This window comes from Chelonia mydas, chromosome 8 (assembly GCF_015237465.2).
Source record: "Chelonia mydas isolate rCheMyd1 chromosome 8, rCheMyd1.pri.v2, whole genome shotgun sequence".
In the NCBI taxonomy this organism is placed as follows: Eukaryota; Metazoa; Chordata; order Testudines; family Cheloniidae; genus Chelonia; species Chelonia mydas.
The window spans coordinates 40,151,688-40,178,463 of NC_057854.1; the positions used below are offsets into that span (position 1 = coordinate 40,151,688).

Genomic DNA, 26,776 nt, shown 5'->3' on the forward strand with positions numbered 1-26,776 from the left:
GTGGTGGCAGATGACAGAACAAGAAGCAATGGTCTCAAGTTGCAGTGGGGGAGGTCTAGGTTGGATATTGGGAAACACTATTTCACTAGGATTGTGGTGAAGCACTGGAATGGGTTACCTAGGGAAGTGGTGGAATCTCCATCCTTAGAGGTTTTTAAGGCCCGGCTTGACAAAGCCCTGGCTGGAATGATTTAGTTGGGGTGGTCCTTCTTTGAGCAGGGGGTTGGACTAGATGACCTCCTGAGGTCTCTTCCAACCATAATATTCTATGATTCTAAGGAGATTGCTTGAGGTTGAGGAGCAACAAGTTACCAGTGAGAAGAATCCAAGGCTGGCCTCAGAGAGTTTTGAACCTATGACCCCTGCATTCTGAGACCACTGCTCTAACCTCTTGAGGTAGGAGCCAGGCCCCAGATCCCCTTAGTGTGGGCAGGATGTTGGATAAGGAGTGACAGCAGGTGAGATCCACAAAGGGACTCAAGTGCCTAACTACCACTGTAGGCCCTAAATCCAACATTTAGGCACTAATGAGATCCTCAGACCCTGCTCAGCTGCCACCTACCCTTGGAGGCACATAATAACATGGAATCTAATTTTCTGCCCATGGCACGCAGAATATCACTGAGTCCTGAGGCTGCCATGCAGCTCAGTGTCCTGGCTCCCCCCAAAGCCCCAGCAGGAATCTCAGGCAAGACATCACCTGCCTTTCTCACCTGCAGGCCCCAGGCGGTGGGTGTACTTGGAGTGTGCTGCTGGATCAGGCCCCACACAGATGACATTTGGGGTGAGCAGAGTAGGAATTCTGGCGGGGGGGCTGGCTGCTGTGCACACCCAATAGCTAGGGCAGTCCCCTGGGAGTGGGAGACCCAGGTTAAACTCCCTCCTCTGCCTGAGCTGGATCAGAGACTTGACCCCAGATCTTCCACCTCTCAGGAGAGTGCCCCAAGCACTAGTCTATAGGAGTATTTTGGGATGGGTCTCTCTCAAACTCTCCTAGCTGCCTACCCATGCTACAATCACACCTTTGTTGCAATGGATGTACCCTAGCTCTGCTTTTGGCTGCTAGCTCAAAGAGGGCTTCTAGCCCTCTGCTATTTCATACCTTCTCTCCACACAGATATTTATGGACTGTGATCTAGTCACCTCTCAACCTTCTTTTGGGTACATGAAGGGCTGCTGGCACTACCTGGGAAGAAGGATAAAGGAGTTTGAGGCGCAAGTGTTGTTTTCTTCCATCCTCCCTGTGGAAGGAAAAGGCCTGGGTAGAGACCGTCGAATCATGGAAGTCAACGAATGGCTACGCAGGTGGTGTCAGAGAGAAGGCTTTGGATTCTTTGACCATGGGATGGTGTTCCAAGAAGGAGGATTGCTAGGCAGAGACGGTCTCCACCTAATGAAGAGAGGGAAGAGCATCTTCGGAAGCAGGCTGGCTAACCTACTGAAGAGGGCTTTAAACTAGGTTCACCGGGGGAAGGAGACCAAAGCCCTGAGGTAAGTGGGGACATAGGATACCAGGAGGAAGCACGAGCAGGAGAATGTGAAAGGGGAGGGCTCCTGACTCATACTAAGAAAGCAGGACAAACAGCAAGTTATCTCAAGTGCCTATATACAAATGCAAGAAGCCCAGGAAACAAGCAGGGAGAACGGGAAGTCCTGGCACAGTCAGGAATAACAGACTTGGTGGGATAACTCACATGACTGGAGTACTGTCATGGATGGATTTAAACTGTTCAGGAAGGACAGGCAGGGCAGAAAAGGTGGGGGAGTTGTATTGTATGTAAGAGAGCAGTATGACTGCTCAGAGCTCCGGTATGAAACTGCAGAAAAACCTGAGTGTCTCTGGTTTAAGTTTAGAAGCATGAGCAACAAAGGTGATGTCATGGTGGGAGTCTGCTATAGACCACCGGACCAGGGGGATGAGGTGGACGAGGCTTTCGTCCAGCAACTAACAGAAGTTACTAGATCGCAGGCTCTGGTTCTTATGGGAGACTTCAATCACCCTGATATCTGCCGGGAGAGCAATACAGCGGTGCACAGGCAATCCAGGAAGCTTCTGGAAAGTGTAGGGGACAATTTCCTGGTGCAAGTGCTGGAGGAACCAACTAGGGGCAGAGCTCTTCTTGACCTGCTGCTCACAAACCATGAAGAATTAGTAGGGGAAGCTAAAGTGGATGGGAACCTGGGAGGCAGTGACCATGAGATGGTCGAGTTCAGGATCCTGACACAAGGAAGAAAGGAGAGCAGCAGAATATGGACCCTGGACTTCAGAAAAGCAGACTTTGACAACCTCAGGGAACTGATAGGCAAGATCCCCTGGGAGAATAACATGAGGGGGAAAGGAGTCCAGGACAGCTGGCTCTATTTTAAAGAATCCTTATTGAGGTTACAGGGACAAACCGTCCCGATGTGTAGAAAGAATAGTAAATATGGCAGGTGACCAGCTTGGCTTAACAGTGAAATCCTTGCTGATCTTAAACACAAAAAAGAAGCTTACAAGAAGTGGAAGATTGGACAAATGACCAGGGAAGAGTATAAAATATTGCTTGGGCATGCAGGAGTGAAATCAGGAAGGCCAAATCACACCTGGAGTTGCAGCTAGCAAGAGATGTTAAGAGTAACAACAGGGTTTCTTCAGGTATGTTAGCAACAAGAAGAAAGTCAAGGAAAGTGAGGGCCCCTTACTGAATGAGGGAAGCAACCTAGTGACAGAGGATGTGGAAAAAGCTAATGTACTCAATGCTTTTTTTGCCCCTGTCTTCACGAAGAAGGTCAGCTCCCAGACTACTGCACTGGGCAGCAAGCATGGGGAGGAGGTGACCAGCCCTCTGTGGAGAAAGAAGTGGTTCGGGACTAATTAGAAAAGCTGGATGAGCACAAGTCCATGGGGCCGGATGCACTGCATCTGAGGATGCTAAAGCAGTTGGAAAATGTGATTGCAGAGCCATTGGCCATTATCTTTGAAAACTCATGGCGATCGGGGGAGGGCCCGGATGACCGGGAAAAGGCGAATATAGTGCCCATTTTTTAAAAAGGGAAGAAGGAGGATCCGGAGAACTACAGGCCAGCCAGCCTCACCTCAGTCCCTGGAAAAATCATGGAGCAGGTCCTCAAGGAATCAATTCTGAAGCACTTAGAGGAGAGGAAAGTGATCAGGAACAGTCAGCATGGATTCACCAAGGGCAAGTCATGCCTGACTAATCTAATTGCCTTCTATGACAAGATAACTGGTTCTGTGGATGAAGGGAAAACAGTAGAAGTGTTGTTCCTTGACTTTAGCAAAGCTTTTGACACTGTCTCCCTCAGTATTCTTGCCAGCAAGTTAAAGAAGTATGGGCTGGATGAATGGACTATAAGGTGGATAGAAAGCTGGCTAGATTGTCGGGCTCAACGGGTAGTGATCAATGGCTCCATGTCTAGTTGGCAGCCGGTATCAAGTGGAGTGCTCCAAGGGTCGGTCCTGAGGCCGGTTTTGTTCAATATCTTCATAAATGATCTGGAGGATGGTGTGGATTGCACCCTCAGTAAGTTTGCAGATGACACTAAACTGAGAGGAGAGGTAGATACGCTGGAGGGTAGGGACAGGATATAAAGGGACCTAGACAAATTGGAGGATTAGGCCAAAAGAAATCTGATGAGGTTCAACAAGGACAAGTGCAGAGTCCTGCACTTAGGACGGAAGAATCCCATGCACCGCTACAGACTAGGGACCGAATGGCTTGGCAGCAGTTCTGCAGAAAAGGACCTAGGGGTTACAGTGGACGAGAAGCTGGATATGAGTCAACAGTGTGCCCTTGTTGCCAAGAAGGCCAATGGCATTTTGGGATGTATAAGTAGGGGCACTGCCAGCAGATCGAGGGACGTGATCGTTCCCCTCTATTCGACATTGGTGAGGCTTCATCTGGAGTACTGTGTCCAGTTTTGGGCCCCTCACTGCAAGAAGGATGTGGAAAAATTGGAAAGAGTCCAGTGGAGGGCAACAAAAATGATTAGGGGACTGGAACACATGAGTTATGAGGAGAGGCTGAGGGAACTGGGATTGTTTAGTCTGTGGAAGAGAAGAATGAGGGGGGATTTGATAGCTGCTTTCAACTACCTGAAAGGGGTTCCAAAGAGGATGGCTCTAGACTGTTCTCAGTGGTAGCAGATGACAGAACGAGGAGTAATGGTCTCAAGATGCAGTGGGGGAGGTTTAGGTTGGATATTAGGAAAAACTTTTTCACTAGGAGGGTGGTGAAACACTGCAATGCATTATCTAGGGAGGTGGTGGAATCTCCTTCCTTAGAAGTTTTTAAGGTCAGGCTTGACAAAGCCCTGTCTGGGATGATTTAGTTGGGGATTGGTCCTGCTTTGAGCAGGGGGTTGGAATAGATGACCTCCTGAGGTCCCTTCCAACCCTGATATTCTATGATTCTACCCCAGTGGGATGGCATACACCTGTATGCAATCAGTTGCAATAATTAATAGTCACCATGTGAAATGCATATTGGTCCAGATCTCCATGGCCAGTTGTCGCCGCTGCCATTAGGGTGAACTGGCTCCAGCATTCACAGGCCAGGCACAGGGGTAACAGGGCGGGCATGCCAGAAGACTATCTTCCCTCTCTCAGTGGTCCTGCTGCACCATGCTGGGTACATGGGGAGGGGCTGTGTGGGGAGTTTGCACTGTGTTGCCAACAAGTAACTCTGAGGGGAATGAACCCTGAACTGCTGTCTGTGGGGATAGCCTTTCTCTGAAAACTTTCACCAACAGGAACCTAGAGGATAGCGCTAAGAGTTGTCAGGGAGAGTGCTTTCACAGCAGGAGCCTAACATCCCTGCGAAATCTTAAGGGCACACAAACCATCTTCCAGCCTTCAGATCTGGTTATCTGATCTCACGCCAGTGAAATAAACTGGTCATCATGCGCTGGTTTGGGGAACATAAAATGAACACCAAAGCCCGTCGGCTTCACATTCCCTAAAGTCTGCTGAGCCCTGTCTGCTCCGCAGCTGGGATTACTCTGTGGGGTGTGATTGGAGAGTCTGGCTCAGCTCCAGGGTAGAGAGAGCCTCTATATATGCCCGGAGAGGGGAAAGCTGTATCAGAGAGAGCTGGAGCCGCTTCGTCCTGCCTTCTCCCACGATCTGCTCAAAGCTGAGGAAATAACTGCTCGACAAAATGTGCAAAGGATTAGCTGCCTTGCCACACACATGTCTGGAGAGGTGAGAACAATGGGTGTTTGTGCAGAAAACAAGATGGTTGTTGATTTACAGGCAAGATTGCTTCAACTTCTTAAATTAGATGGGGCATTTAAACATGCAAATGCTTAGCCCGGTGTTGTGTTGGAGGGCAAGGGGTGAGGCAAGTTCCTGCATGCTGCCCTGTCCCCCACAAAGGACAGTTACAGCATGTAAGAGAAAAGCAGGTCTCAGTATTATTCCAAAGAGCAGCGGGAGGGTGTCTTTCCCTGTATGTTGCCTCTGACTGTTATCTGGGCCGCAGGAGCCAGGTGGCAGGGCAGCTGCAGCCCGGACCCCGACCCCAGACCCCCTGGCAGCTGCCCCGGAGCCCAGCAGCGGGTCTGCATCGGACCGGGTCTGCCGGCCCCCCAGCCCCCTGAGCTAGCGGTGCGGAGCCGGGCGGCTGCCCCGGACGGGACCCAGGGCTAGAGCTCGCCGGGCCCGCCGGCTACCCCGGAGCTCACAGGTCCTGCCGGCGCCGGCTACCCCGGAGCTCGCGGGGAGTCTATGGGATCTGGGCTGTACTGCCAAGGGCTGGATCCTGAGCTGACTGATGCCCACACTGTGGGAGTGGGGTCAGTGAGAGACCCCACACGTAACCCTGGAGGCTTGTGCTTCAAGAAACACCATTCTGAGATGTTGTCTATCACTTGAAATGCTCTGCTGTAGCGCTGAAGTGAAGATACCACCTGCGCAGACAGGAGGACTTCTCCCATCAGTTTAGGTGCCCCACCTCCCCGAAAGGCGGGTGCTAGGCGCTTTCTACAGGGGGGCTAGGTCAATTTAACTGCATCACTCAGAGGTGTGGATTTTCACACCCCTGAGCTATGGCGTTATACCGTCATTTCCTAGGCATGGGTATAGTCACAGTTCCTTCCTGCTTCCTCCTTGTGTAGGGGGCATTCACTTGTGCTGGCCAAGGCTACCAACAAATGACCCCACTCCCCATACATGTGCAAGGAGCAGATCTACCTCATTGAGCAGAAGGCAACCAAAGTTCAGCCCATTCCCTGACCCTACCCACACAGCCACTGCAGGAAGTGGGGGGTCAGCAGGTGTGTGGCTGACTCTGACAGGACAAGGCTGGCTAGCTTGTGCAAGCGTACCAGGCTAGTGCTCACTCCTTCTTCCTCCCTTGCACAGACATCTTGTCCAACTCGCAACCTAGCCCTGAATACAGAGCTCTGACCCTGCATCTGGAACAACCTGAGAAAGCAACAGTTACACTAGTGAACTGGCCAGTGGCAGATTCCCTGGCTAAACATATGAATCTTTACAAAGTGTTTCTCTTCACAATCCCAACTGCAGATCTGGAGCTGGGCTTTTTAGATCGGGGAGGATTGGGTCTATTGTGTAAATAGCTGTAGATATTGAATACACTGGGGGATCTATATGTGCCAAGTCTGCTGTTTCCCCTGTAGATTACAGATTTGTGACCCATTATACAGGACTAGAGGCACAAGGAGAAAAAGATATGTATTGCTTTTTGTGAAGTCAGGCTTAGTGCAATGATCTCATGAGATCAGAATGTGATTTGTGGCTGTTAAGAAATAGCCTTGCTCTAAAATGTTTCAAAGTCCTCCCCTGTTTCAGGATTTCTCTCAGAATGTGCATTATCCAAATCCGTAGTCCCCAGCCCCTCTGACAAGGCACAGTTCTGATGCAGCTATTTCACTCTTTTTGTTGTTGTTATTAATAACCACATTTCCAAGAGTTCTCATCCTATCCTACTTGAGGTACTTCACACGTGCTATGGGCCATGTTAGAATTTTCCAGGTTGCTCCCTGAGGTCAGAGAGAAAACACTTTTACAGAGAAAGAATGGGGCTGGATTTGCGGGTCCCTGGCTGGAAAATGCCTGTCTTAGCTGTGTCAGCTGGGAATTTCAGAAGCTCCTAGGGGATGTCAGAGCACAAGTCACAGGGACCCCATACCAAGAGTCACTTTGTGTTTGGAAAATCCCACCCCCCATTGCTAGTTCTTTTAAGAACCCCCAGGGCAGAGCTGTTGCAGATGGCCAACTTGCTCCATTTCTTTCTAACATGTTTGTGCTTAATTAAGAAACAACTGCTCTAATAGGTGTTCCGCATGCATACATATGAACAAAGATTTTAGGACTAATATTGGCAATATGTGATAGAAAGCCCATCTTTCTTTTCATAGGGCATTGGTCAAACACTCTAGACTCTCTATACTTGTGTGTAATTTCCTCCCCATATTGGAGGCCAAGTTACACTGTAACTTTAAAATACCTCTGATTTGTGCAAGTATCTATAGTTTCAGAAATTGTGCTCTCAATCTATTCCGTATGAAGAAGAGCTGACCCTGGGCTCACCATGCTCTGGGACACTCTTTAAAACTAACAGCTAAAAAATAGACTCTTCTAGGAACTCCCCACTTTACCAAATAATTTACACAAATCTGATGCAAATTTGCTGTCTGTTTAGTTATTGCTAGGAGATTTTGTATGTATGTAGCTGCAGCTTAAATCTATCCATCCCCCTTTACACAAGTGTAAATGACAAAACAGGGCCAAATTCTCATATACAAACAAGTTCTTTTTTCACAACTCTGCCAGTGTCAAGGGGCCTTAAAGAGTATAAATGTAACTTAGGCCGTCTTTCTGCAGTCAGAGCAGGACATGGGGGCCTCAGTGTAAATAAGACGTGGGAGTGTAAGTCAGTGGAGAATTGGGACCTTGGCCTCTGCTTGATGAGGATGTTCTGGAGACAATTGAAGGGAAAATGGTTTTACCATTTTTGAGCATGAATAGAGTGTAAACAATTCTTGTGACTTCTTTTTGAGCAGTGCCACAACCAGCCCAGCGAGAGGCTAGCAGGTTACAGATGGCATAGAGACAGCACTCATTGAACAGCAGCACCCTACCTTGGTCCAAAGGAAGCATTTGATTTGTCTGAGCTGTGAACCTCTGAAAACTGTGTAATGAGTATGCACAGTAGGTTATGGGGAGAATTTTCAAAGTGCCTACATGATTTAGAAGCCTAAGTCCCATTTTCAAAGATGATTCAGGCACTTAAGGATTCCAACCCAACTGACTTCCAATGGAATGTAGACCTTTTGAAATATTCCCCTTTATCAATATGCTTACCAAGAATAGGCCTAAGGCAGGGGTTTGTCTACATGGGGACCAAATTTCCTTTTAAAGTGAATTAGTCAAACTGCATTAAAATACCTATGTGGACCCTCTCATTCAGAATCAAAGTGGCCTGAGGAGTCATTAATCCCGCCTGCAGTGCCAATTTTGTTTGACTCAGACGTAGCGTTGTGATGCAGAAGGAATCTCAGGGGCTCCTGGGGACCTTATCAGTTCAAAGGGGCTTTAAGATATGCTGGGGCTTGGAAAGGGGCTGTGTGCAATTCTGGAGCTGCTAAGGCAGTGGTTCTCAAACTTTTGTATGGGTGACCCCTTTCACATAGCAAGCCTCTGTGTGTAACCCCCCTTATAAATTAAAAACACTTTTTTACATATTTAATACCATTATAAATGCTGAAGGCAAAGTGGGATTTGGGATGGAGGCTGACAGCTCGCGAACCCTCATGTAATAACCTTGTGACCCCTTGAGGGGTCCTGACCCCCAGTTTGAGAACCCCTGTGCTAAGGGGTCATGAAGTTAGGTGTAGAGGGGTGCAGGGGTTATGATTAGGTCTCTAAATGGAAAAAAAAATCCAGTCTCCAAAACTCATCCCACAGACCAAGCTCCACCCATTTGAAGCAGATGCCTACATGAGAGAGCATTTGATTTCCTTTGTGCTTAGGATGGGGCTGGAGCTCCAGGGCTCACAGTGGGTTTTGCATGTTCTTGTGGATCCTCAGGCAAGCAAAGATGTAGCTCACACAGCTGGGTGACCTTGTCATGACTCTACACTCTTGTGACATTCTATACCTTGGGGGAGCACCCTGTAACCCTCATATTCCTCATTAACATATAATTGTGATATTGCTTATAAAGCATGCCATGAGAGGTATCAAGAGAAAGGTTATGATCTGCTGAAAGCCATTGTTCCATCAAAATAGGTGTATAATTAATGCATATAAAATTATAAGAATTGTGTTGTATGGTTTTCACTAAAATATGCTGTGGGTTTGGGAAGTGCCCAGATACTAGCTCTCCAGAGACAATGACAAGGGAAGGGGTAACCAACATCCAGGTGGGTGCCGAACACACATCACCAGCCATTGTCCAGCTGAGAAGTTACAGTCCTTAGATGTATGAACAGGGGAATCTCAAGGAGAAGAAGAAAGGTTATTTTACCTCATATTTGGCACTAGTGCCATGTTGGTGCCCACAATTCAAGAAGCATGTTGATACATTGAAGACGGTTCAAAGAAGAGCCATGAGATTGATTAAAAGATTAGTGTGACATTCTGTACTTTGGGGGGAGCACCCTGTAACCCCCCCTATTCCTCATCTGTATATAATTGTGATCTTACCTTACAAGGCATGCTATATATTTATCAGGGGAAAGGTTATGATCTGCTGAAAGTCATTTCTCTATCCATATATGTATATCATTAATGCATCTGAAGTTATGAGAATTGTGTTTTATGGATGTCACTAAAACATGCTGTAAGTTGGGGAATCAGCCAGATATTAGCTCCCCAGAGGCAACAGAAGGAAAGTAACCAGCACCCGGGCGGGGTGTGAAACAACCCATCAACAACCATTGTCCAGCAAGGGAGCTACAATGCAATGGCTCACCTGCATGAGGCCATACCAGGGGAATTGCTCAACCTTGCCTGGGGACTCGGCAGACATGCCTGGACTTGTGTTTTTCAAGCACATGGTTTGAGGGTATAAAATCGAACACAGAGGGCCTATGCTTGGTCCTTCTCCTACCTCCACCTATGCTGCAAGCAACTAAGACTCTGAGAAGACAAGACTCCAACACAGGAGATTGGCCTAGGTTAAGGAACAAACCTGTATGTGACAGGTTGGATACCTTAGGAGGCCACCTGATGTGCTGAGATATCACTGAGCTTGCCTGTTATGCCAGTTTTGGCACCCTTTTTACCTGTCTTGCTGAGTCAGGCTTTTAAGCCTGCTCCAACACACATGCAGGCAGGGCTACCCCCAACTGCAGAACAAAGCAGACACTGAGATCAATTCTGGGAAGGAAGAATATGGAATGAAACATCACACTGTATATTAAGGACTTCAGTATCCCGTAGGGTGAGAAAAACTGCTTAATCTAGATGTTGCCCAGTCTAATAGGGGTGAGAGTTTAGACTGCATGCTTATTTTTTTATTTCTTTTGGTAACTAACTCTGACTTTTTGCCTGTCATTTAATATCACTTAAAATCTGCCTTTTATAGTCAATACAACTGTTTATCTTTACCAGTGAGTTTGTATGAAGTGTGTGGCAAATCTGCTCAGGTTTTGCAAAAACTGTTGGATATCCACTTTTCATTGATGAAGTGGTGAACCAATTAATAAATTTGCACTGCTCATCTTGAGTAGTGCAAGACGGTATATTCCTGGGGTACAGTGCTGGGAGGATTTGGCTCTGGTGCCTTTCTCTGTGTGATTCATGAGTGGATCTGGGAGCATTCATACAATCTAGCTAGGTCTGGGGTCTCCGCATGTGGTTGTGTGGAGTGATAACAGTGCCTGGAGGGGTTTGCTGCTGGTCACTAGCAAGGCATTGTGAGAGACAGCCCAGGCTGGAGAGAGCGAAGGGGGCACAGCAGTCCCACAGTCCCAGGCTGCACCCCGGGGATCCCATCATAGTAGCGCAGAAAGCAGGGTGAAATACATAGCTTGTTGTACTGAGCAAGATTTGCACTTCATACACTGGTGTAGAGATTTTAAGTGACGCTTTAAGTGTGGTGGCTAAGGCAGTCAGGACGAGGCTACTGGTTTGTTATTTTCTGTTTGCTTATTTTGGGACAGTGAAGTTGTCAAGGTTCCTTCCCCACTCTGAACTCCAGGGTACAGATGTGGGGACCTGCATGAAAACCTCCTAAGCTTACTTTTACCAGCTTAGGTTAAAACTTCCCCAGGTACAAACTATTTTACCCTTTGCCCTTGGACTTCCACTGCCACCACCAAACTTTATCTGGGTTCCTGAGAAAGTGTAGTTTGGACACATCTTTCCCCCCAAAATCCTCCCAACCCTTGCACCCCACTTCCTGGGGAAGGTTTGGTAAAAATCCTCACCAATTTGCATAGGTGACCACAGACCCAAACCCTTGGATCATAGAACAATGAAAAAGCATTCAGTTTCCTTACAAGAAGGCTTTTAATAGAAGTAAAAAAAGAATCATCTCTGTAAAATCAGGATGGTAAATACCTTACAGGGTAATTAGATTCAAAACATAGAGAATCCCTCTAGGCAAAACCTTAAGTTACAAAAAAGACACACAGACAGAAATAGTCATTCTATTCAGCACAGTTCTTTTCTCAGCCATTTAAAGAAATCATAATCTAACACATACCTAGCTAGATTACTTACTAAGTTCTAAGACTCCATTCCTGTTCTGTCCCCAGCAAAAGCACCACACAGACAGACCCAGACCCTTTGTTTTTCTCCCTCCTCCCAGCTTTTGAAAGTATCTTGTCTCCTCATTGGTCATTTTGGTCAGGTGCCAGCAAGGTTACCTTTAGCTTCTTAACCCTTTACAGGAGAGAGGATTTTTCCTCTGGCCAGGAGGGATTTTAAAGGGTTTACCCTTCCCTTTATATTTATGAAAAAAGTAAGGACAGAAAAGCAGGAAAATGACTGAAAGCAATAAAGCTATTGCGAAGTTGCAGCTTTTTAGGCTGCAGGTTGCAGAAATGGGCGGGAATGGTGCCCCTAGCCTCTGTTTGTCAGAAGCTGGGATTGGGTGACAGGGGATGGATCACTTGATGATAACCTGTCTGTTCATTCCCTTTGGGGCACCTGCCATTGGCCACTGTCAGAGGACAGAATACTGGGCTTGATGGACCTTTGATCTGACCCAGTATGGTCGTTCTTACGTTCTTAAAAGGAGAGGGAGCACCAGGGATTATTACAACTGAAAGAACTGTGGATAAAGGAGAAGGAAAGAGTGTGAAAACACCAACTGTACCTGATAGAGAAGCAGAACCAGAACCCACTGACCCCAGTGATTCCCATAACTCCAAAAATCCACAATTGGGACCATTTATGTCCTGCATACGAGGCAGAAGAGATTGCTGAATATCTGATTACCTTTGAAAGGCTGTGTGCAGTGCATGGAACCCCTGATGCCAAGAGAGTTTCTACCCTGATTGCAAAATTAACTGGTAAAGTTCTAAGTGTATTCAGTGAAATGCCCATTGAGGATGCTTTAGACCAGTGGTGGGCAACCTGCGGCCTGTCAGGGTAATCCGGTGCTGGGCCATGAGACAGTTTGTTTACATTGACTGTCCACAGGCACGGCCGCCCGCAGCAGTAAAGGCTGTGGATGAGATGGCATCTCTAGCTGTTGCCTAGAAAAGATGAAGGCATCTATTGAAAGCAAACGGCCAAAAGAGTTATTTAAACCTGGTGGGAAGGGATGGTACCATTTTATCCATAGGAAGAAGGAGTGGGGTTGGGAGCCCAGACATTCCCCTTTCCAAAAGCATCCCCTTACTGGTAATTCCCATCCCAAACCTCCTATCAATCCAGAGGAGCCCAAAAGGTGCTATCAGTGTAATTCCACTGATCACCTGAGGAATAAATGCCCTGTACTAGGAGGAAGCAGGCAACCAACAGCTCACGTTAGTTCTGCTGTCCTCAGAAACCTCCCAAGCAATTGAAACTTATCATACTGATTTTGTGAGATTAGCCTCTGCAGAACCAGATATGGAACACGTTAAGGTTGGCCAAATTGATGGCAGGGAATGCTTGGGGCAGAGGGATACAGGGGCTCAGATCTCTCTGAGTAAGCTGAGTGCAGTTCCAGAAGCCAGTATATTGCCTGGCCAAATGGCAGAGATTGTGGGGGTGGACAAAAGCAGATTCCTCATACCACTAGCTAAAAATCCATGTGGGAAGGTTTGGAAAGTATTTTGACTGTGGGGGTAATGAAACACCTCTTAGTTGACCTGATTCTTGGTAACTATTTTTTCCCATGTAGCTTAGGTTAAAGTATTTGCCTGCAGCAGGGGGGAGTTTTATGCTGGGACCCCCTAGGGAAAGGGTAAGGTCTTAGGAACTGCTTGAAAGAATGGGAAAGAGTCTCCTTGATTCTTCTGCAGCAGGGGGAAGCCACAGGCTTCCAGGTGGGAGGGTGGTTCAGACCAACTCCTGCACTGCAGCTGGAGGCAACACCACCTCAGGAAGGGAAGGGTGTGTGTGTAATGCTTGCCCAGGAGAAAATTGTCCAGGTTGTGAGCTGCCAGCAAGTTGCAGATGAACCAGAGAAAAAACCCACTCTAGGGAACAAAAGGAAATGTGTCCCAGAGGGCAGCCCAGAAAAGGGTGATGTGATCTCAGAAACCACTGAAGTGGGTGAGGATCCCTGTGACTGTAACACAGGGAAGCAGTGAGCTTCCAAGTATGGGAGGGGCTGAGACTAGCTCCTTTCCAGCAGGAGGCAGATTTTAAGTGGTAAGAGACAGAACAAAGGAGATTACTAAACAAATAAAATAAAACACACAGACTAAGCTTGAAACAGGTTACAAAATGTAATTTCTCACCCTAAATGTTGAATTTATGCAGGATGCAGAGTTTCTGTAGCTCAGAGTTCCAGTTATTATTATTAAAAACTGGACCCCTGTCTCAATCTGGACTCTCTCCCGCTTTTCCTTCAGATTAGTTCCTTTGTCCCTTCTGGTTCTTTCAACAGTCATCCTTCTTGGGTAGGCAGTAGAGGAGAGTTCCATTTGCCTTCACCCCTCCCCACCCTGAAATAAGATTTACATACTATCATAAATATAAAGGGAAGGGTAAACACCTGTAAAATCCCTCCTGGCCAGAGGAAAAACCCGTTCACCTGTAAAGGATTAAGAAGCTAGGATAACCTTGCTGGCACCTGACCAAAATGACCAATGAGGAGACAAGATACTTTCAAAGTTGAAGGCGGGGAGAAAAAGGTTCTCTCTGTCTGTGTGTTGCTTTTGCCAGGACCAGAGCAGGAATGCAGGTTAGAACTCCTGTAAAGGGCTAATAAGCAATCCAGTTAGATATGCGTTAGATTCTGTTTTGTTTAAATGGCTGATAAAACAAGCTGTGCTGAATGGAATGTTTATTCCTATTTGTGTCTTTTTGTAACTTAAAATTTCGCCTAGAGGGATTCTCTATGTTTTGAATCTGATTACCCTGTAAGGTATATACCATCCTGATTTTACAGAGGTGATTCTTTTACTTTTTCTTCTATTAAAATTATTCTTTTAAGAACCTGATTGCTTTTTCATTGTTCTTAAGATCCAAGGGTTTGGGTCTGTGTTCACCGATGCAAATTGGTGAGGATTTTTATCAAGCCTTCCCCAGGAAAGGGGGTGTAGAGTTTGGGGAGGATTTTGGGGGGGGGGAAGACGTTTCCAAGTGGGCTCTTTCCCCGTTATATATTTGTTAGATGCTTGGTGGTGGCAGCAATAAAGTCCAAGGGCAAAAGGTAAAATAGGTTAAAAACTTCCCCAAGGTACAAACTAAGCTGGTAAAAATAAGCTTAGGGGGTTTTCATGCAGGTCCCACATCTGTACCCTAGAGTTCAGAGTGGGGAAGGAACCTTGACACATACAGCAGGAGTCTTGTTTCCCAAACTTGCCCCCCCTTCTTTTAGTGGAAAGTTAAAAGAAGTCCAAGATAATGTTTAGTACCAGGTGACAAAGACCACCTGACCTAGTATTGTCACAGCTACATCCCAGGATGCCTCCCAGGAAAGAGAGATTAGTATCTTCACAGTTTTGTTGTTTCTTCCTAACATCCCATCAAATTTGGTGGCCTGTTTTCTGGTGGGTGTCTTCCCAATACACATCCAGTTGTAATTGTTACATAGTCCATATTCCTAACTTTAGATACAGAAATGATACATACAAATTGGATAAGCACATTCAGTAAATCATAACCTTTCCAATGATAACTTACATGAGCCATCTTAGTTATGACAATCATATTGTAAGCATATTTTCATAAAGAATATAGAGTGTAACATCACATGCACATCCCCATGTGGCAAGAGAAACCCAGACAGCACTGTGTCTAAGCCCTCCCCACCATTGCCGCAATGAGAGCACCTCACAATCCTGTGAGGCAGGAACTGTCTTCCCAGACACTGAGTGACCGGCCCAAGGCTAGACAGAGGGTCTGTGGCACAGCCAGGAATTAAAACCAGGTCTCAAGTCCAAAGTGTTGGAATTATTTATGATAGGGCTCCATGAGACATTACTTAACCATAAGTTCCTTTATGAAATCTGTAGGCCAAATGGTATCCATACAATTGCTTTAAATGTGTACATCCAACACAGTAACACATCGAGAAGCATGTGATCAATACTACAGATGGACCAGACAATAGTCCGCTCTTCTTGGTTTGCCCCAGCATGACTAGGCTGTATCTGATAAAGATACTTCACATTCCCGGCTCTCTTTATTCTCTTCAGCTAACGTACTGGGGGGGGAAACACACACAAAAAACCACACACACCCCAGTTTGAAGCTGTTTAGCCTTACTACTTTCCTTCCTCCACGGCCTGCCTTCCTTGTCTCTTCCCCCATCTGTGCTTACCAGATGGACAGTGGGGAGGTTTATGCTGCCCCCCCTTTTTTTTTATAAAGGACATTTTTCATTTTCACTGTAGCTCCTTATTTTATTGGTTACTTTTTGAACCCATTGAATCTCACCACAGGATTCCATTCTATTAAAGGACAAAGAGCAGGGGAAAGGGTGCCCAGGCCACCCTGGAGTTGGGGTGCATTAGCAACAGTTGGGGTTCACTGGCAGAGCTGTGTGGGGTTGTGATGCAGGAAGTTTGGCATGCACTGGCAGAGCTGTGGAGTGCAAAGACATTGGGGTATATGGCTGGGGTGCACTGGCACAGCAGTGGGGTGGAAACAGGTTGGGGTGCACTGTCAGAGCTGACGCTGCAGGGTGGCTGAGGTGCAGTAAGGTTGAGTTGCACTGGTAGAGCTGGGCATGAAGGGGTTTGGGGTTCAGGTCGGGTGGGATGCAGGCACATCGGGGTGTAGTGGTAGCGCTGAAGGGTACAAACAGGTTGGAGTATAGGGATGTTGGAATGCACTGGCAGAGCTGGGGGGTGCCATGCATCCCTCAGAGACCCCAACATATCTACCCTACCAACCATCTATTCCTTTCCCCGTAACCCTCCACCCCTTGCTGCAGTCCCAAGTCCTTCTCCCACTATTCCCTCACTCCTCCAACCCCTAATAGCCCTCCCCAGAAGCAGTCACATGTCTATTTCCCCTGAGCCCCCAATAAAACTGCCACCCATGACTCAAACTGTAGCAACTTCCAGCCATTTAGTCCAAAACTTTTGTCGTAGGTGGGGGTTGTGATTCACTTAGCCTTAGGTATGTTAACGGAAGGGGGAGTTCACAGCCTTCCAGGGGTCTGGAATTATACCAGTCATTAGGGCCTCTCAGTTAGTGACCAGATAGCAAGTATGACGAATCAGGACTTTTTTTGGAGGTGGGGGGGGAGGCGAAGGGTATAGTTGCATATATAAGACAAGGCCCTTAATATTGGTATGTCTGGTGGTCACCCTACTCTCAGGGTAACAGTACAAGGCAGCAGAAGGAAGCCCTTATTCAAATTACCCCAACTTTTGGGCTCTGTGCCCTAATAAGACACCAAATTTCAAAGCAATGTGATTAACCATCAAGTTTTAAAAGCACTTACAAGAGTTGATCTTTAAAACATAAAATGGTGGGACTAGAAACCCTCTAGCTGTTTTTCTGTATTGGTGCAGTGTAAAAATGTATCTTTTCCTAGATACCTGTTCTCAGATTGGGTCCCCAGAAGTTGAGGGTACCCAACTGGGATAAAATGCAACAGATTATTGCTGTGGGTCAACATGGTCTCAGTTTGATCTCTAGCTCTGGGGAAAACAAACAAACTTAGAAACTTTTTTTTAAAAATTGCTATTTTGGGGGCTAGTATGTCTGGAGCCCCTGGCTCAAATGATTCCAAATTTGAAATAGTAACTCTGTCTTACATCCTCCTGAGTCACACCAAATTTCAAAGGAATCAGACTAGGCATATCAATTTTAGAGGACTTAAAATGTCCCATTTAAACAGATGTCACAGGGAACTTTAACTTTTCATGCCATGATAATGTTACAAATACTGAAATTCTGGCTACAGAACCGTTCACTACATTGCAGGGATGTCATGGGAATGTGCCAGGTGGTTTAATGTTGTGCAGAGTGCTGGCTAGCCTCTGTTCAGTAGTGCTGCCTTTCCCAAAGGGGCAGGGTAGCGTCACTCAGGGACAGTGCATCTGGCACAGCCAAATGCACTGAGAGGATGAGGATGGCTCTAGACTGTTCTCAATGGTAGCAGATGACAGAACGAGGAGTAATGGTCTCAAGTTGCAATGGGGGAGGTTTAGATTGGATATTAGGAAAAACTTTTTCACTAGGAGGGTGGTGAAACACTGGAATGCGTTACCTAGGGAGGTGGTAGAATCTCCTTCCTTAGAGGTTTTTAAGGTCAGGCTTGACAAAGCCCTGGCTGGGATGATTTAACTGGGACTTGGTCCTGCTTTGAGCAGGGGGTTGGACTAGATGACCTCCTGAGGTCCCTTCCAACCCTGATATTCTATGATTCTATGATTCTATGAAATGTCTGTGTGGGCTTGTCTCCACTACAGATGCTACAGGTATGGCACGGCAGCCAGATAGCAAGTGTGAAAAATCAGGATGGGGGTGGTAACGGGGTAATAGGATACTACATAAGACAAAGTCCATAATAATCAAGATGGTCCGAAACAAATTGGGACATCTGGTCACCCTACTGTAGTGCCAGAGTGTAGACACTTGCTACAGCTGTGGAAGGGGGTTTTCTGTCGCTGTAGCTCCATCTTCCCCTGTCGACTCCACAAGCTGCATTCTCTGTTATTAAAACAGGGGCAGGCCTGGGCCACTCCATAGAGCTTTGTGGGCTCCCCTGCTCCTATGGGTACTTACTGGGCCCACACTGCAGAGGAAGTGATTGCTAAAGTGCTTCTCCTAGAGCAGGAGTCAGCAACCTTTCAGAAGTGGTGTGCCAATTCTTCATTTATTCACTCTAATTTAAGGTTTCGCATGCCAGTAATACATTTTAACGTTTTTAGAAGGTCTCTCTCTATAATATATAACTAAACTCTTGTTGTATGTAAAGTAAATAAGGTTTTTAAAATGTTTATTTAAAATTAAATTAAAATGCAGATCTTATCAGTTTAGTGTGATCCTTGCCCTTGCTTTTCCTTGCTGAGTTTTCCAAAGTCTGGCACGTATTTGGATAGTTTAAGCTACACACAGGCTTCTGAGTGATCAGTTGTTAACCGGCTCCAAGAGGGACAGAGGACAGATTTCATGTGTGAAAATACCTGTTCACACAGGTATGTGGATCCAAATGCTGAAAGCATTGCAAATGCAATTTTCTTCAAACAGTTAAATTTCACTGGCAGGGACGTCCAGCAGATCAGAATAGAGGCCTCATGATCTCTCTCGGTAGCTTTAAGTGCGCTCCGCAGATCTCCAGACTTTGATGCCCACAATTCTGAGCTTTTTAACTGAATGAGCTGCATTTCGAAATCTTCAACACCCATCCACTGAAATACAGACAAATCCAAGTCGCTTTTGTTGAACTTTTCAGGTTTAATTAGAAAAGAAAGCGTTGGGCCAAATCCCTGGAAATTTTGAAATCTCTCAGAAAATTCTGATTCCAGTTCTTGCATGTACATTCCAATCTCATCGACACTGACAGTGCAACGTGTCGATAGTTCTTTTATGTGTTGGAAGTAGCAGAAATTTGAAGTTCGAATATCCTGAGAAAAAACTGCTAGTTTTACAACAAATGCCTTCCAGGTTTCATAAAGATCCAGAACCATTTGCCCGGCACCCTGGAGACAGCGGTTGAGTTCGTTTAGGTGAGTGGTGACGTCAGTTAGAAACATGAGCTTACACAGCCATTTGTCATCATCCAGTTTGGGGTAGTTTTGTCCTTTTTCCGACAAAAAGGCCTTGATTGCATCAAAACAGTTTACAAAGCGCACCAAAACCTTGCCACGACTTAGTCACCAAATGTTGCTGTGAAGTGAAATGAACAGACATCTATCTAACTTTGCTTTCTTAGGAGCTGATATTTTGTCAAATGTACCCCTCAACTTACAGTGGGGAAAAAATTGCAACAGATGTCAAAACAGCACAACCTCAAACGCAATATGCTGTTCCACGTGACATGATAGTGATGTAAGCAGCAAATCAGGACTTAAAAATATCCCAGTACAGTGGCATTGGAACAATTTTTAAGGTGGGGGTGCTGAGCTGCTCCCCCTCTTGCCCCTGTCTGCACCCCTCACTGCCCCAGGCTGGGGCCAGTAGGCCACAGCTGGGGGTGGCTTCAGAGCCCCAGGCTGGCGGCTGGGACCCCAGGATGGCAGCAGAGTGCCTGGGACTGGTGGCTGGGACCCTGGGCCAGCAGCGGGCTGAGTGGGGGCTGGCGGATGGGACCCCAAGTGGCAGGGGGCTGGTGGTAGGACACCAGGCTAGCAGCAGAGCCCCCAGGACCCGGGCAGTGTGAGTGCCACTCAAAATCATCTTGCGTGCCGCCTTTGGCATGCGTGCCATAGGTTGCTGACCCCTGTTCTAGAGTAACTATCAGGAGCCAGAGCACAGCCCACATAACCAAGGTGCAGCTGCCACTTGGGGCGTGAGCCTCTCCTGTGTGCTGAGGGTGACTATGATCCATCACAATGACAGTGTCTCAACACAGGAGATACCCCGGGCAGTGGGATCATGGGGCTGCTCAGCCTTCATTGAAGAACATGGCTTTTCCAGGTTATGTTTATAGATTTCTTGGAAGTGCAAGTGATGGAAACTCTCTTTGCATCTGCTGAGAACCCAGGCTTGCTTAGTGCTTCCCATCCCCACCATTTCCTGAAAAGTAAAGGACAGAAGGAAAGGATTTTGGAAAGGATTTCCTGTGTACATACCAGAGAGAGTGAGAGGAATGTGGGATTGATGACTAGAATGGTTAGAAACTAGACTGGGATGGCCAGACCCTGAGACCCTGCGACCCACCTCTCGCTCACTGGAAGCCATTCAAATACGGCTAAAGAACTTTTAAAATGAACCCAAATAATTTTTCCAGTGATGACCTATGGGGGAGAAGAGCAGCTGGCTCTGCTAAGCTATTCTAACACAATGGAACTGGTATTAATGTACATGCCTTGACCATAGAATGTGACCTCATAGGGTACATTTTGAAGTTCCTCTTTGCCGTAACTCCACTGCCTCTGTGGTCTTGTCTGGGTTAGTTTACACTCCTCATTAGCCACCTTTTCTGCTACACAGCTTCCAGCAACCTCTCATTGGGACAGCTTTTTACTATTCACTCACTGAATGCCAAGACTTGCCTACCGCTCACACCTTTCCTTCCAATTTATAGCCAATAGGCAACCCACAGGACTGTTCATGTCATCAGTGAACTTGGCCCCTACTGCCAGTTTCAGAAACCTGCATACACAGACATAGGCAGGTACTGGTACAATCATACTTACAGCATGCATGTGCACACACACACACACAAACACACACATCCCAAATACATAGTAATAGACTCCTGGGCCAGTGAGAACTCAGTGTCTGTGGGCCAGGAAGTGAGGCCAGCAGGGCCAACATATGCCTAATGCTCAGCAAGGTGAGGGCTGCACTGTCGTGGGCTGGCAGGGTCACAATGACTTCACCACACTTATTAGAATCAACAAACCAAATGGTGAGAGAACAAAGGGACCACACTGTACCTGAGGATGGTGACCTAACACTTAACAGAGAAAAGCAGGATCTTAACAAAATACATAGTGAGACACTGGAAAGTGTTCTCTTTTGTTTAAAGTATGTCCACACAAACCGGGACACACGGCCAGTAAATTGCTCTCTGGGACGATTACAAAGTTGAAGCAAACCACAGGGCTCCCTATATTGGGGTGTCATTATCTCAGATCCAGACATGGGCGGCGGGTGGACCCCCACCTTCGGGGAGGCTAGCTCCGCAGCCCCACCCCTTCTGGACGAGGCCCCACTCCCAGGGCGGGAGCCCTGAGCCCCCCCACCTCCCCTCCCATGGCTGGAGAAGCCCTGGGCCAGCAGAACCGTGGGCTGTTGTCCCCCCCACCCTCCCGCCACCAGAGGAGCCCTGGGCTGGCCCCAGCTGTGCTGGCCAACCGACCTGAGCCCAAGGCCAGCCCCAGCTGTGCTGACCAGCTGACTGACCCCAGCCTCGGGCCAGCCCTAGCTGCCCCAGCCCATGCCAGCTGGCCTACCAACCCGAGCCTGGGGCTGGCCAACCTGAGCCCCGGGCCGGGCCTAGCCCCAAGCTGGAGAATGGGAAAGGCAGTGCGCCTCACCTCCCGAGACCCCCAGAGCCGGAGCAGAAGAATGCTGAGCTTTTTATATGCGCCATGCAGGTTCTGGGGTGGCTGAGGAGGCGGTAACTGCTACTCAGCTTCCTGGGTTCATCAGTAATCTCTCTGGAGTCCAGGGAGATTACTGATTAACCGAGGAAGCTGAATAGGAGATACCACCACCTCAGCTGCCCTGGAACCTGCATAGCACATAATAATAAGCAAAAACCCACAACCTGGTGTCCTGCAGCAGTGGCTCTGCCTGGGGAGGCTGAGCCTTCTTTGGCCTATTATACCTGCCACCCATGGATCCAGCTAAATAAATGAGTCTTGCTTCTTTCTACACAAACCCTGCATGCAGTGCACTGGACAACATGGGACTCATTCATGAGACACTAAACAACTTTGCCCCTGCACTCCCAGTTGTGCTGAGGATAGCCAGGATGGGATGGCACAGGGGACCAGTGTTGGACAACAGCAAAACCTGAGAAATGGAAACTCGGGGTTGGCTAAATGCTGGGGGAGAAAGGTGCACAGACTGTCCACATGTGGTTTCCCTATGGATTTGGTGGAGGAGGGGTCTTCCCCAGCCCAGCCCATCACTGGACAAGCAGAGACTCAGAGCCCTTGATCCCATGTAATACGTAAGGCCAGCTGCATGGAGACTTGCCCTATGTCACATGCTGGCCCCTTCCAGAAAGAAGGCAGTGCTCACAAAGAACCCACCCCAGGCTGCAGCTGGGCCCCTCTCAGTGAGGGTCACCCAGACAGCATGTGCTCTAGGGGGAGAGCAGTATAATCTTAAAGTATCTGGCCAGTTCCCAGTGGCTCCTTGCAGTTTGAATCTGGTCCCTGCTGACTTCCACTCCCTGCAGGTCAGTCCACTACCCATTCCTCTTGTGCAGAATCTTGATTCCATGTAAAACATCCCTGAGAGGTCTGAGGAGGGGCAGGGGAGCAGCCCTCTCCTTCACTGGGCGGACTTCTCCTTCCCCACTGGGGGAGTGCCCCGATTTGGAGTAGTGCAGAATGGTGGCCTGTGACTGCCTCAGCCATTGCTTTCTCATGGGGAATGGACCTTCTCTGGGGATTTGGGAAATCTGTATATGCAAGCTATGAATTCTATGTGAGATGATTAACTCTCTGTGTATATCATTGCCAAGCTGCAACCTGCATTTGCCTTCTCTATTGTCTGTTTGCCTCCATGTTGGACTGGAATTCCAAAGGAGGGTGGCAAAACGATAAAGAAATAGGGTTATCGATGTTCAGGTGCTTCACCATTGAAATGGAATCACTCTAAACAATAGACTGGCTCCCAATCACGAGAACTGGTTTATTGTGGGAGAGGTCATGTAGCAACGAAGTCTCCTGGTAGGACTCTGTGGTCACCTATTGAGACTGACCATGGAGTTGTTGAACAGAGGAGATTGGAAGGTTACAGAAGCTGGTCTCAATTCTGCCATTTTCCACAAGTTTAATATGAGGGAAATTGCTGCAGGAGCTGGGTGAGGCAGGGGGGCCTGCACTTTGTATGGATCTGTGTAGATCTTCAGTGATTCAGTAAAATGCAATAATGTGTTAAACTCTGTGCAAGTGTCTCTGTGTGTTGTATGCTACACTTACCATGTGCCCTTGAGAAAGTTAAACTAACTCAGGAGGCTAACACCCTCAGGGAGTGGTTAAGCTACAGGGGGAGTCTGAAACAGTCAACCCTTGTTCCACGGACTGAGCAGGAGACTGTGTGGTCTCTGCTCCCAGGAAGGGGTGCTAGACAGAAGGTCTTCGCCTCACGAGTGTGTCTAGGGACCCAAAGATTGGGTCTGCCTGAGCTCTGTTCAGACTCCAGAGGCTTAGAACATCTGGGGATCCAGAGGCTAGATTCCCCCGAGCCATCTATTGGGCTGCCATCATGGGGAGCCTGATCAGACCGGTGACAGCAGTATGCTGACTCCCAGCTCACTCTAGGTTCTACCTCTGATATAGGAGTTTCTAACTGCTTCCAGCTCTTTACCGCTGACATGCAAGGAAGCTTTGGGTGCTTGCAGTGGATACTCATAGCACAGTTTCTATTACATGTTACATGCTACATCACAAGGACATTACTTAGGTTGCTAGGCCAAGCTCTTAGGGCTTAGGAAACGTCAGTCCTGCTGCCTGTGTGGTTTAGTCTCTTGTGCACATGCCCGGTCAGGTGAGATTTCCAGAGCAGCTAAAGGAATTAGGCACCCAAAGGTCAGTGGGCTTTGGGCACCTAACTCCCTCAGCTCCTTTCAGAACCCCAGCTTCAGCCTTTGCTATGTGTGCTGAGTGGGGGAGTTCTCAGGGTGATGATTATGAAATTTGATGTGCCTGTTTGTCAATTTGCTATGGTGCTGGGGACTGAGGGCTCACCAGGGGTAACCTCCAGCAGACACTGACAGGCCTCTGGACAGGAAATACAGACCAATGCTCTTCAGAGCCCTGCAATCACAGGTAATTAAAGGCCAGAGTAGAAAGCCCACAGCTTTAACATCCAACCCTGTCTCCCCATCCCTGGTGAAGATGCATAAACTGGTTTGGACCTGACTCAGAGTCTCAGGGCAGAGAAAGGAATTTTGAAGCCTGTACTTGAAGCCTGTATTTTCACTAGGGAGCAGAGGGACAAGGAACTATGAGGAGCCTGAGGTAGTGCCTGGCTAACTACAATTGCTTCACTCATATGTTTTTCACACAGCCTGTTTTCGTACTCATGTAACTAAAATAAGTGGGAATGTTTAGTCTGGAGAAGTGAAGAGTAAGTGGAGACCTGATAACAGCCCTTAACAAATATATTAAGGGCTGTTATAAAGCAGACAGTGATCAATTGTTCTCCATATCCCCTGAAGGTGGGACAAGAAGTAATGTGTTTAATTTGCAGCAAGGGAGATTTAGGTTAGATATTAGGAAAAACTTTCTAACTCTAAGGATAGTTAAGCTCTGAAATAGGCTCCAAGGAAGGTTGTGGAATCCTCATCATTGGAGGTTTTTATGAGCAGGTTGGACAAACATGGGTCAGGGATTGTCTAGGTTTACTTGGTCTTGCCTCCATATGGCGGGAGGGACTATATGACCTATCAAGGTCCCTTCCAGCCTGACATTTCTATGCTTCTCTATCATGCATCTCTGTTCTTGCTCCTTGCTCCCTTGTGTCTGCCACATCCCCTCCTGTCCATGTGCCCCATGCAGGCTGTTCCTTTACACCCCAGGGCTGGAGCTCACTCCTGCCCAGGGTGCCAACCACCCTCCTTGGCCTCTCTCCAAGCCCTGCACAATATATCAGCCCATTTGCCATCAAGGCTGCTTTTGGACAGAAAACTGGGGGTTTCAGCTAAATAAAATTTTCACTGAAAGTGTCTGCTTTCCACCAAAAAGCGGAATGCCCAACAACTGACTGGGGGTGTGGCCCAGCCAGGGACTCCAGCCACAGGGAGAAGGGTGGCACGAAGCACCTGAACTGCAATTCCTAGGAAGCTCTAAGTTGCCATTTCCAAATTGAAAAACGTCAGTTTTCAGCCAAAAGCTTTTCAATTTTCAGTTTTTTCACTGAAAAGTCAACAGTTTTCTTGGAAATAGAGCCTTGTTTCCAACAAGAGCTGTGGTATGGCTCTTCATGGCAGAGCACCCAAAGCCAAGCAAGGGCGCTGGTTTGTGAGGCATCTCTTGCTCAGCCAGAGCCTGCTGTGTCTGGGCTGCTATACCTCCATACACAAAGGGCAGGCACATCATTTCAGACAGATTGACCTATGCTTAGAGCCAAGGAACAAATAAACAAGGAACATCAAATGTCGGGTGTCCATGAAAACAGTCTGTCTTCTGCATGTTCAGCTCACAATGGTTGTCTGTCTCCAGCCCATGAACGGCGACCTTAGAGACAGACAGGAAACAGAAGCATAACAACTACATACTATACAGCCACCACATAAATGGCTGTCTCTCATGGCAGAGCTTTGCCTCCTTCCCAGGCAAGTACACTCAGTAGAAACATGATGTTGGAATTCCCTCCGAGACCTTTTCTATTCAACTTACCCAGAATACCTTGTCCAGTTCTGGGAGAACATTTCATCCAGTTCTCTGGGATCCAAAACACTCAGTTCAACTCTGGATTTCATCACTTAGGTTCCTTTATTTGGGATACAGCGAAGCTACTCTGAGCTGATCAGACTCAAGCATAGGGTGTGGGTATAGAGCGTACCACACATCCAAAGTTGCACAGACAACCTCTTCCTTTATAGACCTTTAAACATTACATTGCATTTGCTATATATTACATGACACATTTTTGGCTTGGCTTGGTTACTTTGTAGGAATCAATCCTCTGTACAGCATGCATCTTTACATTCCAGGTTTTTCTTGTCCATAGTCCCTAGCATGAAGGTGTTGCTGCTTATTTTAGCTAGCACAGACATCCTGACTCCAGCATACTGTTTGTCAAGCCCCTATTTACAATTTAACCTTCCTTTCACCTTCTCAATTATACTCACAGAGAAATGAGGCAAGTTACCTATGTCAAGCCAGGACAACACATGATCATAGTAATCATTGCCAAGAGACACTTATATGCACTCTGAAGATTCTCTCTCTACCTTCTCTTCACTCTTGCTTTCTGTCCCTCTGCAGAGCGAAGGAGATCAAGACCAAGTTGGGCACGCTCCTCCAGAAGCCTGACTCAGCTATCGACCTGATCATCCCATACCCGGAGAAGCCAGAGAAGCCAGCCAAGGCCCAGAAGTGAGTACTTCCCCATTTATCAATGTTGGCTCTGTCAGACACCGGAGAAATGGGTCATTACAACTGAGTAGAATGACTTGTCATCCTGAACCACTCTGGCTCAAGGGGCATTTAGCTTTACTGTGGGAGGTGTGGAGTGCTTGCTTTCTGTTTTTCAGTTAAATTTTCAAATCAATTGTCTAATCTAAACAGAATGTCCTGGCCAATTCTCTGAGGGGTAATTCCATGTGCTTCACCATGTCTCCCTGCTGTTCCAGCTAGATGTGGTGCTCTTCTCAACTTCCTTTCCTAAACT

General features: G+C 47.3%; 1 protein-coding gene across 1 annotated transcript in view; it reads left to right on the forward strand.

Annotated features, from left to right (window-relative positions):
* Positions 1 to 4,649: 4,649 nt before the first annotated feature.
* The window catches only part of LOC102943840 (regulator of G protein signaling 5), a 71,524-nt gene continuing 49,397 nt past the window's right edge, over positions 4,650 to 26,776 (forward strand). The window contains exons 1-2 of the mRNA XM_027818682.3: positions 4,650 to 5,200; positions 26,371 to 26,481. Of these exons, the coding sequence (XP_027674483.1) occupies positions 5,157 to 5,200; positions 26,371 to 26,481 (155 nt within the window). The 5' untranslated portion in view covers positions 4,650 to 5,156. The remainder of the gene's footprint in view (positions 5,201 to 26,370; positions 26,482 to 26,776) is intronic.